The sequence below is a fragment of the Motacilla alba genome, chromosome 1 (assembly GCF_015832195.1).
Source record: "Motacilla alba alba isolate MOTALB_02 chromosome 1, Motacilla_alba_V1.0_pri, whole genome shotgun sequence".
Classification (NCBI taxonomy): Eukaryota; Metazoa; Chordata; class Aves; order Passeriformes; family Motacillidae; genus Motacilla; species Motacilla alba.
Window position 1 is genome coordinate 58,962,525 of NC_052016.1, and position 20,033 is coordinate 58,982,557.

At 38.6% G+C, this 20,033-nt stretch overlaps 1 protein-coding gene across 3 annotated transcripts in view; it reads right to left on the minus strand.

Moving 5' to 3' along the window:
• DCLK1 (doublecortin like kinase 1) overlaps window positions 1–20,033 on the minus strand; it is a 235,180-nt gene that overhangs the window by 213,893 nt on the left and 1,254 nt on the right. For all 3 annotated transcript variants that reach the window (XM_038152547.1, XM_038152557.1, XM_038152578.1), the window contains exons 2-3: window positions 17,557–17,945; window positions 7,760–8,106 (exon numbers count right to left, since the gene is read on the minus strand). In XM_038152547.1, the coding sequence (XP_038008475.1) occupies window positions 7,760–8,106; window positions 17,557–17,932 (723 nt within the window). In that variant the 5' untranslated portion in view covers window positions 17,933–17,945. The remainder of the gene's footprint in view (window positions 1–7,759; window positions 8,107–17,556; window positions 17,946–20,033) is intronic.

A 20,033-nucleotide genomic window follows, 5' to 3' on the forward strand; every position in this document is an offset into this window, starting at 1 on the left:
ATTCTTAGTCCTCTTGTAACAACTGATTTTAGAAGGAAAAACAGAACAGAAACAACCCAGCAAATCCAACATCCATTATGCTTTTTGAAAGGATCATTACATCATACCACTTAAGAGAAAGGAAACACACACTTTGCCAACAAAAAAACCCCAAAACATTACTAACAGTAAACGCTTCAGAGAGTACAAATAAAATCATCCCTGTGAACACAACAGTTTGACAATACACCATAAAAAGTTTCAAACCATCGATCTCGTTTGGTTCAGACAAAGTCATAAGGCAGGGGAGCTGAACAGAGAAAGTTTAGGATAGCTACTGTTTGAAAGTATCCCAAAAAGGTTAAAGGTTTCAGCTGTTCATTAAGGACTTAATTGGTCCCAAGGACTGTGTTTTACTGAGCAGTAGAAACTCTTCTCCATGATCACCAGTAATCTCATGCCTGTCTCTACAAAACAGCTGAACAGCATCATCAGAGAAATCTGTAAACACTTATCCAAACTCTTTTCCATGAAACAGCTAAGCAAAAAAAAAAACAAAAACAAAAACTCTCCACAACAAGATCATACAGTTGGAGGTTGTTTCCATTTGCTTTTCTTTTCCTTCCCCAATAATCAGTAAAACACAAATCAGAACTTAACTGTATAATAAGCTGTTCTTAGTTACACTGCATATTTAAACAAAGGCCAGATGTAGAGGAAAAGGATCCTTATTCTAGAGATGGATAGCTCTGAATGACCACACCATCTCCTTTCCACTGAGAAACACTTCTCACAGTAAAAAACTCCACCTTGACGAGTTAGAAATCACTGTTCCTTAAGAAAGGCTTCTGAGAGTACATTAACTCTCTAATGACTATCTGGATATCTTTAAAGACACTAAGATCAGCTTATGTTATATTTAACACATTCTGAAGCAGGTATGCAAGTTTTCTGTCTCATTCACCTAATAACAGCTCTTGTTTTGCACAGCACACAAGCCTCTCCAAAGGATGCAGAAGATGGCATCTTCTCAATTTTCAAAGTCAGTCTACAGTTCCTGTGGGATGCCAGTTGGCAACCATGGAAACTCCTATTGTGAGAAGCTTTTGGAGACAGAGCAACACAGTTGTCAGTCTCATCTTAATAAGAACCGACCCTAGACAAATGAATGAACACACACTGCTTTCAGTCAGGAATGGGCTCCTGTTGACGCCTTCTCAGAGAACTTTATCTGAGTAACAATTAAAATTGTTAGTCAATGTCATAACTTGACAATGAAACAGCCTATCCAGAAGCACAAGAGTTCAAGGACCTCACCTCTAACATCAGGATAATACCAACTGCCAGCAAATTTTCTATCCTAGTACAAATGATTTTAAACCAGTTTTTTATGCTTTTCTCAAAGTACAGTCTAATTTGTAGGGGAAATCCACTTTTCTCAACAGTAATCCTAAGAATTTCCCAAGACCCCCCAGAGCCCATTACAACTTGCTGAAACACGCAATTTTCATTCATTGATATTTTTTGTTTGTTTTCCAGACTATCATGAAGGGACCTTTTCTTCAGTATTGAGAAAGAAACCTCATCTTTTTAATCCTTCTCCAAAATCAGTCTCAAAACACAAAAGCCAGAAATTATACATCTTCCAGAGGGGAAAAAAACTGATTAAATATACTGTGGGCAAGAAGGAGGGAAAGTGAGGCGCATTGCAAGCTGGAGAGGTGCTCTTTGGGGTTTTTTAAATGTCTCTCATAGCTCTATAACATAGTAGTCTTTGAATTACCCAGACAGGGCCTAAAATTCATGTCTGCAACAAGCAGCACAGGTATTTCCTGATGGGTGTGGCCTTCTAGCATTCAAATCAGAAGCCCTTTAGGAAAGAACAGCTCATGCAGTGTGAGCACAATGGGTTTCAGGACCCCAGATAGTTGACCAGTATTAAAGTACCACCTCAAGAGCTGTTGCTTCCCTGTTAAAATGCTTGTGTGAGCTGCAGAAGTTATTTTACCTAATGTTTTCTCACAATTAGCCAGGATCTGCACAGCTACACCTCACAGAGGATTCACCACTGCCCTCTGGTCAACCAACATCACCCATGTGCCTGTGGCTGGCAGGGAGCTTTAAAGCTTTCAACAAAAGGGAGGAGATAAAGTTACTGTGCTGAGATACAGAAGATAAAATGCACTCAACATTTTTCCTGGTTTTGAAAAATGTGGATACTAAGTGCTATTTTGAGTGGATTGTAGCTACAATTTCACAAATACAAAGAACATGCACAACCAGTCACCCTTAAAATTAAATGTTCTTTCTTTATCAAGATTACAAATGCTTATGTGAATTAAACTTACAAGCAAACACAAAACTAGTCACTTACCACACATAAATTTTATTTTGGTTAACATTCCTTTGGTCTAGATTGTTGTACAATAGGCACTATCCGAATGCTGAGATGAGAATGTTATTCTGTGAATGATACCTACCTTCATTTATGTAGGTGTTTCTGTACCAAGGACAGTCCAGGTCTAGAGAAAGACATTTGAGACATTTAATATATCCCAAAAAAACAGTACCTTTGGCCAAAAATTTACTGCACAATACAGATGTTATTATTCAAATGTTTTTCGCTGGTTAAGAACAAAACCATAAAAATCACATGCTCATTTTAGGTGTAGGTGCAAACAGTTGCTTTTGCTTCCTTAAGAGAGTATTTTTTAGAACAGTAGTATTCCTTTTTAAAAACTACAATATCAAGAGTCCTCAGAATGAGAAGTCCACAGGCGAGGAAGGTTTTTTGCATCATAACACAGCCAGTTTATAGTGGGATTCCACTAAAAAACAAAAGCACATTACACTTAGTGAAGAAGACTCAAGCTTTCCAGCACTGTGATGTTCCCCTCCTTGCAGTCACAATTCTTTAATAGCTATTTTAATGGCTTCAAACAAGGCCATTGAGGGACATCCCATGCTTCACACTGCACCTTCTGCAAGATATATGTCTTTAAGTAACTGTGGCTGTATTTCATACCTGTAAAGGTAATTTGATTTGTATACAAAGAAAAAAACCCCAACAGATAGTGACTTTTATTCTGGCACTGACCATTTATCTGTCTGAAGTCAAATCAACAGCATAATGCATATACTGAAAAATAATTTGCATGATTGCATCTTGTTAAGCTAAGCAAACCACCTGTTCAAACAAGCAGGTCCTATTATAAACCAGATGTTTGTTCTGCCAAAAGGACACGGAGGATGTACAAGGTAATGAAGCACTGTTGTCCAGCCTTTGGTCTTTGTCAAAACATGCAAACTGTAAATACCCTGCACAAATATACACATCATAATACTTCTAAAAATGGCACTGTTTCACAATATTGCTGTTCAGTGTGACCTTGATTAGTTTTCTCCCATTTCAGTCATTGGTGTTATTCTAGAAGTACACCAAGCAAACAGAAACCAGAGAATAGCTTGCAACAAAGCAACTGGGCTCCATCTCCACACACAGCTTGTATCCTCAGTATCTGCACTGTGTCCACACACTGCCTTTTTAGAAGGCCATTTTTTAATGCACATCAAACTGAAAATGCCACCTTCTGTTAAGGAAAGGTTAGAAATCAAACTGGAACAGTGCAGCTACAGTAAAGCAAAACACATTTTAGTCATGAGAAAGGGTTTCGTCTCTGCCCAAGTATGTGACAATATCTCTTCATGAACTTAAACATCAGGTTAACCTAAAAAATTGAGTAGTGCTCATAGTAAGAGCATGCCCTCATTATCTGTATTCCTTCAGGCAGCCATTACACCTACTCATTCTATTTTCATTTTCCTTACATAGCAAAGTTGGCAAGGAAAACGCCTCAAGATCTCCCCCTGGAAAGCTTCTGAATTTGGCCTGTGCTCATAAGACTATTAAACACTTCTGAGAGTCCCACCATCTTCTAATGCATCACTGTGGTACAGGGAAGTAATTCTATCTCTTTCTCTAGAGTAAAAAGACCCTTGTACCAGTGGAAATTAAGTGTATTTATAAAAGTATATATATAAACTATTCCAGACATGGTGTGAAACCTATCCAGCTCTGAGGAGGCATTAATAATTAAACTGCAAAAGTATGCTAAATGCAGGCCATTGGTGTACTTTATAATCAGATTGCAGTTGCACATTGTGCCCTTTTTAGCACCAATGAAATTATATTCTAAGGCTTCTGAGACCTTGAAGTCAAAATAGAAATTCTGACAAGCTATAAGGAAATGCAAATAAGCCACTAGTTACCCTGTTTGTAGTAAAGAGAAACTTTTTTATTATTATTTAATAAAACTGAAGTAATGCATGAAATCCTAAGTCAATACCCACCCAATACTGGAAAACATCAAGTTTTAGTCCCTGTACTGCCAATGACCCAATGAGACAGACTGGTTAAATTTGCCGGGGTTTGCTTTTATTGAGGATTGCTTTCTTGTGATTCTTTGTGTTTAGTGTACTTTCTCTTTTTGGTTTAGTTTCCCCCCCAACACCTTTCTTTTGCTATTCCATAATTAAAAAGCTGAAGTGGCTAATACAAGACACCTACTTAAACAAGTCCCGGAGTTCTAAGAAACACCGACAACGCATCATGTGCACCAAAACTTACTAAATTTTCCAAAACCAGGAAGGAATTTTTGGGATGGGGAATCAACTGGATGTCAAAGGAGAGCTTTTCTCCTAGCAATTAAACTTTCCTGAGATTCTGATTGTCTAAGTACTACCTCTTTCATCATGACAAGCTCTTTACATTGTCACCAAATTCTATAGGCCATCATTTAAATTCCTCTTAACTGAACAAAATGTTTATTAACGTATTTTAGAGATACAGAACAAAACATCACAACTAACAAAGCTATTTGAGGACAAGTATTTAAGTATTTACAAGTATTATTTTTCCATGCGTAGTGTCAGTATGGGAGAACCACCCAACTTGGATGCCCAGTTAAGTCTCTTATTCCTGTTGCTTTCTTTTATTAACCTGAGGCATCTAATGACAGGATCCAACAACAATATACATACCACACTGTCCACCTGCACTAACAATACAGGGGACTCCTTATTGCTTTGGAAGGGCAATTCCAGTGTTGGCCTCATAAAATAACTCAGAAGAGAGGACAGTACAGAATATCTTGTCTCCGAGTCATATTCCCAAAGAATGATCCCAGAAGAGCTTTATTCTCTTATCCTTACAGTAAATTACTTTTCTTGACTCAGAGCTTTAAGATTTTATTGCTTTTCAAGTTAGTGATGAAAGATTTAATCATATATTTGTTAGATTTAGCCCCTCAACACAGGCTTTTCCAGAACCTTCCAAAATCCAGCAAGAATCACAGTAGAAGTTTCCAACTACAAATAGTACTGGGAAAATGTTAGATTTACCATGGATTTCCTCCCAGTAATAATTCATAGCTTGAATTTAGCAATAAAAAAAAAAAAATCTATCATCGTGTCCCCAGCACCATCTGGGAGATCAGGCTTTTGGCAAAGAAAAATGGAGCAGCAATTGCCTAGCAGCACAGGAAATCAATGACTTCCCCACTCAGGGCTGAGCAACAGGCTGCTCCTGCTGAGCACAGAGTCATTCATTTCCCTTCCTGCCAGCAAAGCTTCTCTGTACATGGAGAAAGCAAAGTCTCTGTTACACCTGCAGGACACACACACCCCTTCCTCTAAACCCTGACCCTAACCCAGGAGGGTTAGACAGCGAGCTACACAATTCCATGTGTATATGAAGGAGTGTGGAGATGGTCTCTTGGGAGAGCTTCTGGACACAAGGGTTTAAGGCTACAAGGTAGGCAACAAAAACACCACTGATTTAAGCTCAAGTCAAAGCTCATGAGTTGACCAAGGATTCAACTGAACTATGCCAACATAAGGGCCAAGAAAATCTGGTCATCCCTTCTGCCCCAGTAGGAGGACAATGCTAGGTAATTTCAGGAATTAGAGTTCCAAAACAGGTGTAAAGGGTTTTGGGTTATTTTTATTTGTTCTAAGCACGATCATTAAAGGGGAGTTTTAAATACAAAAAGATAAAAGCAGAGCACATTATCCAGAAGACAACACTGGCATCCTTCCAGGCTGCACTTCTTCAGAACTTAACCACAAGTTTATTTACATATAAAATACAAAGCATATGCATTCTCTTTTTACTGAGAGGCTTTGAAGGAACCGGAATAATCATTCAAGATCTTCTCTCAATGTCACAGCAGAGACCACCACTGACCTCTGCAGCTTTAAAATCTCAACTCCTTCCTCAAATTTACTAGTCTTAGTGCTCCCTGGAGCATGAGACAACGTAAGAAAGAGCAGGAGTTGAGAGTTTCCCCCGACACACACTTCACCTTTGCTGCAGGCAAAAAGAATTTCACATCCACATTTTCCTCCAGGTCAAAGTTCCCAATAAAGTCACAATAAGGAGATCATTACAGGCATGTACACAGTTACCAAGAAATGTACTGGGTGTAACTGGTATCAGAGGTTACTGATACAAAACAGCAGATAGAAGGGACTTCTGGTCAAGCCAGACTTGGCCCTGATTTGAACCAGTGTTCTGAATAAGCAGCTTGTCCTTTAAACAGCCCTCTCTGAGATCAGAGAGTACTGCTGCAGCTGCTTCTGGAGCTATGCCTGCACATTAGCCCCAGCAACTGCAGATATGTTAGGACATCACCAGATCTTGCTGAGCATTGATTTACCTGTATCAGGCAGATTTGGCAGCACCTCACAGTAGCAACACTGTTTGCTGCATATCTGTGAATCATTGAACCTAGAATGTGTAAAAACACAGTTGTATTACAGCAGAAATATCACAGTCTCTAGCAGCTTCCAGCTTCTCAGGGAGACTTCTTCAGTTTAATAAGTTACATCTGTAAATGCAACTATCTGCCTTATTTCTCTAGAGTCACCATTGCTCTACATCAATTCGGGTCACGCTGAAATTATTAGCCTTGTCCTTCAGCAGGTTAAGAGCTTCTCCCGTTTTGCTATAATTAATACATGTCCATAGAAAAATTACAAATAAAGTGAAAGACAAAAAAAGAAGTAGGATTTTTCTGTAATTTTTTTTCATGTCCCTCTATTCCCAAGTTCAATAAGAAGCCTCTCAATAATCTCACTCTGCTGCAATTTAATAAGTCAGCAAAAAAAGAGACACTGCTTGAAGGTATTTCACAGAAGAAATCACATGAAACCTACAAGAGACTCCTCAATAAGTGTGAGCTACACACATAATCCTACCTTTATTCCTGCAATAAGGAAAAAAGCTCATTCATTTTCTAAGCTTGCACCTTCTTCATTGTCCACTTTAGGTGCAGTAAGATTCATCATTTAGTCACTCTGGAAGCAGTAGGTCTGCATTTATCATGGTGAAATGCGTCCTCACTGTTTGTTCTTACAGTTTACGGAAAGCCAAGTGCAATGACTCATAAAACTGCTGCAAGAAAAAGCTGAAACAAGTTAACAGAATGAGCTTAAGTGACATCCTTCATCCTACGTTTCCGGCGTGCAGAGCCAAAACCACATCACACTTTCAACATAACAGATTTAGAGCTATTATTTATCATAAATGGCGAGACCTTCACCAAGGCCAAGTGATGTTTCATGGTGTTCCTGAGCTACTCCCAGATCTTAAGTACACTAGAAGCAGTAGAAGGTCTGGCTGTACATTCTAGAGCAAATGGGACTCTTTTCTGCTAATGTCCTATTCTTTTCCTTTTGGAAAATTCTTCATGCTGAGAATGGTCATCGTGAAAATTCTTACCTGTTTTCCATCTAGCGTGTACAAGCGTTTAACCACCCCTGAATCCAGCTTGATGGCATCGGTTATATCAGTAAGAACCTGTTCAAAGGAATGTGCCGTCTTCTTGTTGAGCAGAATCCGGACTGCCTTCCGTGGCTTCACTCCGCTCCTGATGATAGTGACCAGTTTAGGCCTAATGAAATCCTTATTCTCTTTTGTATCTGGAGCACCTCCTTTAGCAGTGGCAAGAGATGGCACTGAACGAGAAGTAGAAGTTGTCTTAACATTCACTGACCAGTTTGGGTTTACATTCTTTGTGTACTCCAGTTTCTTGAAGGGTTCTATGGAACCACATACATAACTTTCCCCTGTGGAAACAAAAGCAAAAGTCCAGCAAGTCAGATTGGAGAGGGAAGAAAAAAAAAAAGAAAAATGCAGGAAAATACAAAATCAAATCATTCTCAAATTATTAAATATTATTCTTATCATTCTTGATCTACAGCACATAAATATTGATCTCTTCCCTTCGCAGATGGTACTGACTAGAAAATGAGTGATCTTTTAAAGATCACTCTTCAGCTAACTGTTTGAGAAATGCTGTTACAAAAATCCTTGAAAGCGGCAGTTTTCTTATCAGAAAACACTATTTGCAATGGGGACCACTGCTGCCAGTAAACACAGTAAACAGTGTTTGTATTTCTCCAGCAGCCCAGCCCCAGCACATTATCACAGTACTCCTCCAGCCTTCATGCTTAAGTGGCCCATTCCTAAGAAAACATCAGGCCCCAAATACTTCAGAGCAAATATTATGAAACATTACCAAAAAAAATAGGCTACAAATAATGTTTTATAAGAAAGTGGATGAAAGTGTCATGGCAATTTGTTAACATTTGATTTTTTAAAGCTTTAGGCATCATAAACCGAAGATATGTAGAGACAAGAAACCTCCCTGTATTATTTACTGACTTAATTTATAATATGTGGGGAAATGAAGACAAAGAGTAGCAATTACAGACTTCTCATCACAACAAATTTACCATACTTAAAAGAAAAATAGTGGCTATTAGTTCCTCTTTCTGTTGGAGCATTATCTACAGTAAAATATTTTTGCAAATACCACACCCACACAACTTCTGGGGAACTAGAAATCAGCCAGAAAACCCAGCACCATGTAGATTAGCACCTGAATCCAGTCCAGCTGAAGGCTGCTGTGTAAGGGGCACCTGCTTGGGTGCTCCCAAACTCTCACTGGAGCTTGACTGTAGCTGTGCTGGTAGTAGCACTGGATGAGCTGGATCAGCTCAGCGATCTGACTGAACATAGTAAAGACACTATTAATTTTGCAACATCAACCTGATCCAGTTCCTTCTCTGTCTGAGGAAAAACAAACAAACAAGCTAAACAGAAAAAACCAAAAAAACTCAAAGAAACCAATACTAGATCCAGCAAGACCACACCTTCTGGTAGCCTAGTTAAATCACAAATAATGCGAGATCCTATCCTGAACAATACCACAGAGACATCTGAGATGTTTTACTTCTTCTGGGTTCAAGAGTTCACTGTATGCTAATAGTACAGAGGCCTTCATGTCAGAAATTTAGCCCAGGGTAACAAAACCAGAACAAAACTCAGTGATGCACCTCCTATGTCAAAAAACATGTAAGAAACAAAGACATTCCTAATGACCCCTACCCCTAAGGAAAGAGGACTCACAGTTCAATCACTAAAAGAAAAGTAAGTATTATAAATTTATTTCTGAACAGAAATTTTTGGGTTTCAAGGCACCTGACCCAATTCCAGAGATATTACAGCACACAAGGAATGCAGACAAGATACACAGAGTCACCACATTTAAAAATGGAGGCAGGGAACACTGGGACTTGAGGCTTGGATAAAGGAAGGATCTTCCTTTTAGCCACTGCATATACATAAGATAGTTTTGGAAACATCAGACTAGAAGGGCTCAGCTACAGTAATGAGTGGTCAAACAGTGCAGGTTCTATTTTATCCATGTCCCTGTCCAATTGTTCTAGTATTAGCTATTCAGTTACTGCCAGGTCAGAATGCACCCACCGAACCCCATCCACAAAATTAGTAAGTTTTAAGGAAAAAAAAAATCCTACTATGATTAAGACTGCTCTCAATACAATAAATATCTGCTCTATAAAATAATTTGCAGAAGTCTCTCTTAAAAATTTTTAAGCAAAATTTATTCTTATCTACACTTGTGTTTGCTGTAAGATGTAAAATCCACCAGCAACCTCTTATTTTATTTTTTTGGAGGGGAGATATAAATCTGGATTTTCAGGTTTAGTCCTTTTAGGGAAATTGTTCACTTCAGCTGCAGAAAATAACATTTCTTTAAAATCAAGTCTTCAAATTAAAACTCACTTCTCAAAGGGTAGGCTCATAAATAAATGTCGATACACAGTGTACTCAGAAGATTTACATTTAATCTATGAAGAACTCCTTTGGTTCGCCTTCTTGAAAGGACAGTGTTCCACATGATTTTTAATATCAGCTACATTTAAAGGTCAGATGGATTCCTTGTAGCATTTAACTGCACATCAGCTCTTCATTACAAAACTAAATTTATATTAATGATCATTTAAAAAGGACCAATAGAATCACTGAAGGTTTGAGATTGAACATAAGCACTTTTGCCTTTTCCTCATTTCCAGTGGTACCATATCACTAAAATATTTAAACCAAGATAATTTTTTTCCCTTCAAGAGGCTCACATTTATCTACGGAATACCTTGGAGGTAGAGCATCCAAGGCCTTGAAAGATGAAATCTCTTTAGTAAGAACTATTTTATATAGGTTAACAGAAATACAGACACTCCTCCCATTAAGTTGTTATTTAAAACTATTTTAGATGTTAGTTAGGGACTGAATGCATGCCGGTCCTAAGGGTCAGGCCTGTAAGAATAAAAACATTTAGCACCTCTGGTGTTTGTACACAGAGGAATCTCAAATAAAAGAACAAAAGGTCTTCACCTAGATTTTTCATTCCCTTACTTTTCACCAGTACCTCCAGCAGAGAAGACTGTAAAAAGATTTCACAAGGGCCATGACTTAAAAGTCCAGTAAATCCATCTCCTGCTTTAGCTATTGCTTCTTCATCAGCAGCTTTGAGTAACTGGCAGCTGGAAGAAGAAAGTAACTAACTATCTCCAGACTCTAGATTCCTAACAGAACAAGTGTTGAGAGGGATTCTTTGAAGAAACTGGATTAAACAAAGGGCACAGACAACACACCCTATTTAACAGAGACAATTTGATTGCAGCTCCCCAGGAGAGGGGAGCAAGTGTTTCACAGTGCAGACATCTGTCACTAATGGAATTTTGACTCTTGATTACTGTATCAATAGCCATCCGGAAAAGGGGAACACCTAGTTGCTTTGGGAGATCTGGCATCTAGGAAAAAATTGATTACTGCACCTTAGAAAGTATCCCTTTCCTGAGAGCCTCTTCACAGCAACAGTGCAAATGAAACACATACCACTGGAACCTTTCAAAAAAGATGCACGGCACTTGTTGGTCAGTTTCAAACCAGTAACCCTTCAATTTAATTTGAATAAATGCTCAACACTTCTGGGAAAGGCCACGTGGAACAATAAAATAAATCTTAACATGGAGAAATAAATCATAAAGCTAATCATGTAGAAGGGCAGATCCCAAAACATTGTTTATGCTTAAAAAACAACAGCAAAAAAAAAACAAAAAAAAAAAACAAAAAAAAAAAACAAAAAAAACCTACTACCTGCAGTTGCACATCTGTCAAAATTCAATGCAACTGACCTATCAGCGACATGCAGCACTGGAGGATAGTTCTTACAGGTCATGACAGAATTTCAAGGCTTGCTCCACTTATTAAATATTTGTAGAAATAATATCTGTGTGTACAAAGTGGTTGCTAAGGAGATATTGAATCACTGCACATAAGTACTGGAGCTTTCCTATGCAAGTGTCTCCCTGCTTTCCACATTGGTATTAGCAGTTTGTTTTCTTCAGCTCGCTGATATTCTCCCTATAAGAATGACCAAGACATCATCTCTTAAAAGCCATTTTTGTGGGTTTTTTTCTGTGCTTAAGGTGACTTGGCCTAAAATGGCTTCATGAGGAAGCCAGGTATCTAAGGTGGAAACCCTAGAGAAGGAAGAGAGAACCTGTTTGAATCACACACAGAGAGGGAACATCAACCCCTCTTTGTGGAGGTCAGGATTTGCCAATTTATGGAAAATAGTGTTGATTCCTTGGAGTACAGTATGGAGTAGGAATGCAAAGTTAATTTATTAATTAGCAGTGATTTATTGGGGTCCATTTCCCCAACAGATATGGCAAGAAATATGTTAAGAGGATCGGGAAAGGACTAACACCCCCAGCACTCCATGCCTAAGCATACGTGCCTGTCTTCACTTCTACTCTTTGGTTTTATACATACAAAAAGGCAAACCTCAATCTCTCAGCAAAAAGGACAGAACCTCAATCTCTCAGCAAAAAGGACAAAAAATTTTGACTGCACCTCACTACACAGAGCAGATTGCAAAAGGAAGATGACCTGAATCAAATAAATTACTGATACTTGATAGCTCCCAAATGTGTTAGTTAATAGAACAGTAACCTACTTTAACTACATAGCTGCTACCTTGTCTTCCTGAAGGGTCTGAAAAAAAAATGCAGCAGTGCAAAAGAGATGGAGCATCTACAGGAAGTAAATCTGACCTACACATGTCCACCTCGCAATCAGATGCACCAGAAACTTCAAATCAGATCTCCTCTGACCTTGGAAAGGACTTCTTTCACAAACTTACTTTCTTCTCAGTTCAGACTAAAAAGCTTTTTTTTTCCTCAAACATACTTCCTCTTCCTCTGTCTCCTCAAATTTCTGCAATCTTGTTACAAGTAAGATAGACACTGTACACACTTAAAAAAAAGCCCACCAAAAATAATGTAAAGCACCTAGAAGAAGAAACCACATGGACTTCCAAGAAGCTGTTAAGCAAGACAAAAGATGATCAACAGGCTAATGGATGAACAAAATAATAAAATAAACAGTGCCAGAACAACCCTCTACTATTTTATGCAACAGGATCATTCAGCTGTTTGTTTATTAAACAATATAAGGATTGCAGCCATTTCTGCCACAGGATTCAGTCCAAGTTTCCCCAAATTTGATAGCCCTGGATCAAGTCCATGGTAAATATCCAGTGTAAATTTAATCCTACAAACAAATGTCCACATAGATTCAGCTCTACAAACATTTAAACAGATACTTTACTATTATTATTTTGATAGCACATTACACATGCATAAGATCTTTCCAGCCCATCAATTCCCAGCTACTGAGGTAGGCATGATCTAGAAGAAAGAAGCCGTTAGCTCTAGAGAGCATAAGAGACCATATCAATCAATTCCTACAGTCTGGCCTGGCTTGGCTCCTCACCAACAACACCTGAGTGGTTGGCAGAGTCAAGAAGGCAGCAGGAATACTGGGAAGGAGAGGGAGAAACTGAGATACACGAAATTAGGTGACAGTAGGAGCAGCAAGACCATATACAAAACAAGTCAGGAACACTTGCAGCCCATCACTTCAGCAAGGAGACACTGCCTTTTGAACCCTGCACTGGCAGGCAGCTTCTCTGCTGCTCTGAGCACAAACTGCCTGCCTCCATCATGAGAGCCTCCCCGAGTCCTCATGTGACCCAGCATTTCCTCTGCCCTGCAGCAAGGTTCACATCTCCCAAGAGTTATTAGCTGGCTACAGCTATTACTGGATTTTAAAGCTGGCATATCTGCATCCTTTCAAACTGCTCCTTCAACAAGGTTTATGGTTCTGAGGTAATCCCTGAGAGGCATTCATTTTTCTTTTTGAGATTATTCCTTAAAACTGTTTTTGCCATTATGCCTGCACAAAACATGCAGACACAGACAGAAGTCTTTAGAATCGTTTGGCAGTGCACCCAATATTGACATGTGACAAAATTGTTTCCCAGTATGCTCTCAGCCTTGTGGTCTGGGGCTTTCAGCTGGTTTTGACTGCCAGCTCTCAGCTGCAGGGTTAACTTTGTGGCAGGTATTGTAGAAATCTAAAACAGTCAATTCTGATTCATACCCAAGACTCTGAGGTAATATTACAATAAAAGTAATGAGAAAGAGATGCAATTCTGGCTACAGACTGATTCTGTGGTCTTTGTTCCACATAGCAGGACCCCAGGAGTAAAAACTCTAAATATTCTTTGTTTCAGAGTTACTTTCCAATGTTCATTGTTTATTTTGGGATTAAGACATCTCCACCTTTAAGGCTGGTTGCTCTAAGGTTGACACAGTTTTGGAGAAGCAAAGTTCTTTCCTGAAACTTCCTTTACAGCTGAAAAACTTAGCCTTCAAGAGCAACTTCATTTTTATTGTTTCTACATGCTTTGATTGCATGTCATGCCTAGGAAATAAAGTCCCATCACATTCAGATCCCATTCTTTAAACATAGGAGGGTCTTAACATCAGGGCTGACAAAAAGAAGGAACTTGAATCTGTTGCATTATTTCCTTCATGTAGGGTGACAGAAGTAACAGACCATGTTAAACTTTTTACAACAGTACATACCTCTTGTTATCAAATTCCAACAAATCTCACATGCATAAGTCTTGAGAAAAACAACAACAACAAAAAAACCAAACAAAAAGACAGGGGGCGGGGGACAAAAACAAAAAAAATAAAATCAATCAAACCAAAAACCCACAAAACCCCCATGCCCAGGGATGTCATTACTTCCAAATAAAGAGAAAAGTGTCCATGCATCTCAAAATAATCTACAACATCAGCACACAGCCATGCCAGCTCTGAACTGTATGCAGAATGAAACTAAATATAACTGAAGCAAAACAGCTCTTTTACAATCTTTTTCCTTTGGGACTACGTTTCATGCAGTTCTGTGTATTTAGCTCTGGGATGAAAGATAGTGGCTGCTGCCTCATTTCCCTCAAGAGCCTCTCTGTCTTTATGTGAAGACATGAGAAGGTAAGAGTACAGGAACTTCCTCACAGGCATAAAGGCGAAAACCAATTCTAAAAATCAAGGCTTTATATATTTGCTTTACGTTGCAATCACCAAATCAATGTCCCTCCAATCACATAAATTCATAACAGTCTCAATAAATTAATTAGCGAATTCACACAGGAAGGGAATAGTCTCACCATGAAGAAAGCAATGCTTCATATTTCAGTAGTTGGAGCACAAATGTCATTTGGCAAGAGGCAAAAATCAAGTGATTTTCCAGCTATTTAAACACAAAGCACAGCTTCAAGCTAATTAATGCTGTACCACACGAGCCAAACTCTAATAAATTTGTATAGTAAAGAGTGGAAAGGGCTTATGCAAAAACCATCATTGAGCTAATAGTATATGAACCCGTGCTCCACTGTGAAGTTCTGTGAGTGAAACAACCCACCCTGCAGTTTTAAACAAATAAACAGAAGCCCCTTTTCAGACAGAATGAGGATGTAGCTCTCTTTTTCCACACAAAGACTGACTTCTGTAAATCCCACAGTCCTAGTGGGACAAGAAAACAAGACTGTCCTCCTTGAACTATACCAGGAAGGGAAGAAGTATTCATTGAAAGGGTAAGGAATAAAGTCCCACAGGACAAAAAAAAATCCCAAATGCCTTCTTTAAAATAAACCTAGGCTCTTGCACTGTCATTCATTTTGACTGACTGATTAATAGCTGGTATTATTCTTCACAGGATACCAAAATAAACCAATCTTACAGGTTGCTGGATTTATTTTTGAATTCAGTTCTTTATTTTCAAAACTGGTTCTGACTGGCTGCAAAAGGACTGTGCAAATCAACATTAACATCAATGAAACTTGCTTTTTGTTGAGCATACCAATCAAATAAAGAAATGCACAAAGACTGCTTTTAAAGAGACGTTGATTAATATTGGTCTTTCCTCCCAGAAATTGATTTTCTCTGGCAATTAAATACTGTCCTGACAAATATAGTTTTAACTGTGCCCTAAAATTGATAACATTGCTCCTCAGACCAGTTCCCTTTCCATTTCACTGGTCCTAACCCCCAAACCTGTTACTTTAGACAGACAATCCCGCCCCTTCAATTTTCTTTCTGGAGCATCTTCATGTTGCCTCCGACTTTCCTTTTTACACAAGGAAAATTATCAAGAATATCAGGTTGTCCATACTTAAAAAGCTTTCCTCTGCTATGACACAAAAAGGAGACAACCCAATGGCAACTGAACACCTGCTATGGAAAGCTGTGCTCCTCTTTCAGGTGCCACATTTGCCGTTACCCTTTTATTCTTCTCTCTCCATATTCACCTTCTTCTGATCCTCTCATTACATCCTATTACTGAAAATTCTCTCACCTGGTGCTAAAAATGAAAATCACAGAGAAATTACAATCTCTGTTACAGCCACCAGACAGCCAATTTACAGTTATCTATCCATTCTTTACTGGTTTGTCCATGGCACACTGGGGCAAGGGGTAGGATCGAAGCAAAAATGAATTAATTGTTCCACCTTTATTTTCTTGGAACACAATCAAGTACCTGCATTTAAACTTCACAAGTAAGAAACACTCTCATTTATGGCCACGTGATAGTCAATACCTTCATACTCTGCACATTCTGATGTTTTACACCAGAAACCCACTGCAGTGCAGAAGCACTTCATGTTGGAAAAGCTACTTTAGCTATTTGTAAAACTTGTGAAAAGTACTATTAATTTTTTAAGTTTAACATTCAAATTGATTAATTGATTGCTGACAGCTTCTTTTGGCAACAGAACTATCACTGAAGAAGTGATAAATTTGTTCTCAATGGGAAAATTAATGACTGCCATGTCTGACATTTGACAGCGACCAAGAATTGTGAGCTCTGACCAAACCACTGGCAATGATTTATACTGCAGGTACATGAGCCTTATTTACAGACATCCTAAGATCTCTACAGCTACCTGAAAGGAGGTTGTAGCAAGGTGGGTGTTGGTCCTCTCCTCACAAGTAACAAGCAATAAGACAAGAGGAAAGGCCTCAAGTAGAGCCAGAGCAGGATTAGATTATGTATCAGAAAAAATTTCTTCAGGGAAAGGGCTGTCAAGCACTGGAACAAGCCACCCCTGTAGGTTTTTAAGATGTGTAGATGTGGCACTTAGGGACACAATTCAGTGGTGGCTTTAGCAGTTCTGGGTTAATGGTTGGACTCGATGTTAGAGGTCATTTTCAACCTTAACAATTCTATGACTGGGGAGAAGGGATAGGCTACAGAGGAAAAAAGTTTACAATCTACCCCAGCTGAATCATGGCTACAATATTACTCTTCTAACAGGTTGCCAACAATTACACCATGCAATGAGAGGCTAGTATTTTACTTAAGACATATTTACCTGTAGAGAAGAGGTAGAGCTCTTCATTAGACTTCAGAGACTTAAAAAACCAAAAACATCTGAACTGAACTTCACATAGGTTTCATTAGCACCAAAGAGCTGTTGAAGTTTAACAGACTAAACTCTCATTGGTTTGACCTTGCATCTTTATGAAAAGAAGGATTAGATGCAATATTTAGGATACAGGACTATCAACACTACATTGAAAGGAAAATGTTAGACACGTTCAACAAGAAGGAAAAAAGTAGTAAGGCAACAATATTTCAAGACATCACTTAAGATATCCACAATTCTAGTCAGACCATTGAAAATCCTTCCTTTATCAATAAGAATACCATCACCTCTTTTTGAAAGACCTAAAAGATTAGACAAAGGACGACTCAAACCTAACTTTACACCTCCAGATCTTACTGCTCACCTTCTACTAGCTGGTCCAAGGAGGAAATCTTCTTGGAGCCATCAATTGTGTAGATTGTTCTCACTCCCTGGGGCAGGTTCACATTGTCGGACAGAGTTCGGGTCAGGTCAGCCAGGAGAGCCTCGAAGGACCTAAAGCGGTCAGGGGAGATGGCATATACAATCCCTTTGAAATACCGGTCTCCATTACGATAGAAACGAACTTTCTTGGCTTTCTTCTCAGAACTCAGGGTCTGTAGAGTACGGGTTCGGTAAAAGCTGCAGTGGGCACTGTGGGTAGGGCTGGGTAAACCATTCACCCGGGACCCTCTGCCATACCGCTGAGCTTTATCACGCTCATCAAAATGCTCCAGCTCCATATCTCTCCCAAGGGACATCTTGAAGTTCAACCTAAGGAATGTACAAGAGAAGAAAAAAAGCTTAAGAAACTCAGAAATTTTAAGGGAGCTCAATTTAAGACTTCCTGTTCTATCCATCACTCTTAGAGAGGACTACTTCCTACGGTGAGAAAAAAAGTTTTAATAAAATCGTGCTACAGTCACATGGTCATTTCACACATAAGCCTCTTGCCATGCCTCAAGAACTACATTTAAGTTAGACATCCTATAACGTCACTCATGAACCCAAATGCTAACAATAAGCAAACACTGAGAAGTGTTTGTTCAAATTCAGTATCTTGGAAAATGAGGTGACCAAGGTGACCTACTGGAAAAAAGGAATAAATGCATCAGCTCTCTACTTTTTCTCATGTTATATTCAGGTGCTATTTGAGTCTCATCTACCTTCTTGACTGTTTGCCCCCACTAAACTCTTGGTTGCAATCTCAAGAGGTGTTGTTTCAGAAGGGCTGCCAGTTGCCAACAACTAAGCAATTAAGAAATTTTCAGAGGAATAGATCTGGCAGGTTGGCAATGAGAATCAGAACTATCACACATAGTGGGTCAATCCCAATGTTAAAAACTACCTGCATATTCCAGACATTGGTTTTCTCACAGCCTAAGCTTTGTAATAAATTATTTCAGTTGTCTTTGCACAAATGTTTTACATGCTCTGAACCAACACAAGGGCTCAAATGGCACAAAATTAAAGAAAAATTATATTAGGAGACAATGCTTTTCAATGAGCAAGCTACTTCAGGGCTCTATGTCTTGCAAGACAAATTATTAATATCCTAAGCCTAATATTCAAATTTATTAAGGCAAACAGCTTCTTTTGCCATCACCAAAGGAGTGATAAAATCAGTGCCATTGAGCAAATAAGCAGTTGGTGTCTCCCATGTTTGACTGTGAGAAACACCCATCAGCCCTGACCAAAACAATCCCAGTTGTTAATTACACTTTACGTAAACAGAAGTTCACATGTTCTGAAATAAAATCAAGGAGGCAAATACTTCTGTTACTCTTTGACAACCAACACAAGACTAAATAATACAAAGTGCACATTAATCTTCACAAACAGAAGACACAAAAATACAAAAAAATAGAAAAATCAAAAGATCATTAGGTTTGAAACATATTCATTTTAATTTAGGAGCCACCTAGATTTGCAGTTGTCTGCAGAATAGTAAAGCACTGAAAGTTTATTTATAGCACAGATATATAGACCTAATTTAAAAGTGGCCTCTCTCATTGATTTCCAATAAAAAGACAAAAACCAGCAAGCACTAGCTTTGTTTCAACCACTCATAATGATGTGACCACTAAGAAAAAAGATGTATTCAAACCAGCTGTAGAACAGTGGGAGGAAATAGAAGGAAACTTACAGATGCTCTTTGACTTGCAGAAGTTTGTATTAAACCAATGATTATACAGCTGCACCCTGATGCTGCAAAGCTGCAGGTGATGTGCTCAGCAACTTCTCAGAGCAGTCCATGCGCTGGACCAGCACAAGCACCTAAGGCAAATGAGGGGCCCCAGTGGAAATTATTTACCCTACTTTGGTTACAGCTCACAACTGACTTTGTTACACTGACACAGGATCATATGCTTACGTACAAATGCAGGATTTATACTTGTAAATTCTTCAGAAGTACCTACACATAGTACAGTGTATGTGTTTTCTTATATATGTAAAAAAATAGACTTATCTCTGCTTTTCCCACGGACATTACATCCCATTTCAGTGAAACGAACAAGAACATTTGCTATGGCATTTCACTCTATAGGTTAAATGCAAAAGACAGCTTAGGGGCCACATTTTAGGATTGAGAACACATCATCACTGCTTCCATGTTAAAAAAAAAAATTGTCAGCTATTTTAATTCCCATCCAATTCCAGTGAGAACCTGTTATTCAGATTTAAACAATCCCAGAATGCACAATTCAGAAACTGTATCTCTGAAGCAATTCCCATGCCAAGAAAAATGGATTTTTCTTAGGTCTGCTGTTATCTTTGCTTAAACCATCTCTAATACACCCCCCTTCAAAAAAAAAAAAAAAGTTTAGATGAAGATATTCTCTTTCAGCTTTATTAATTTTG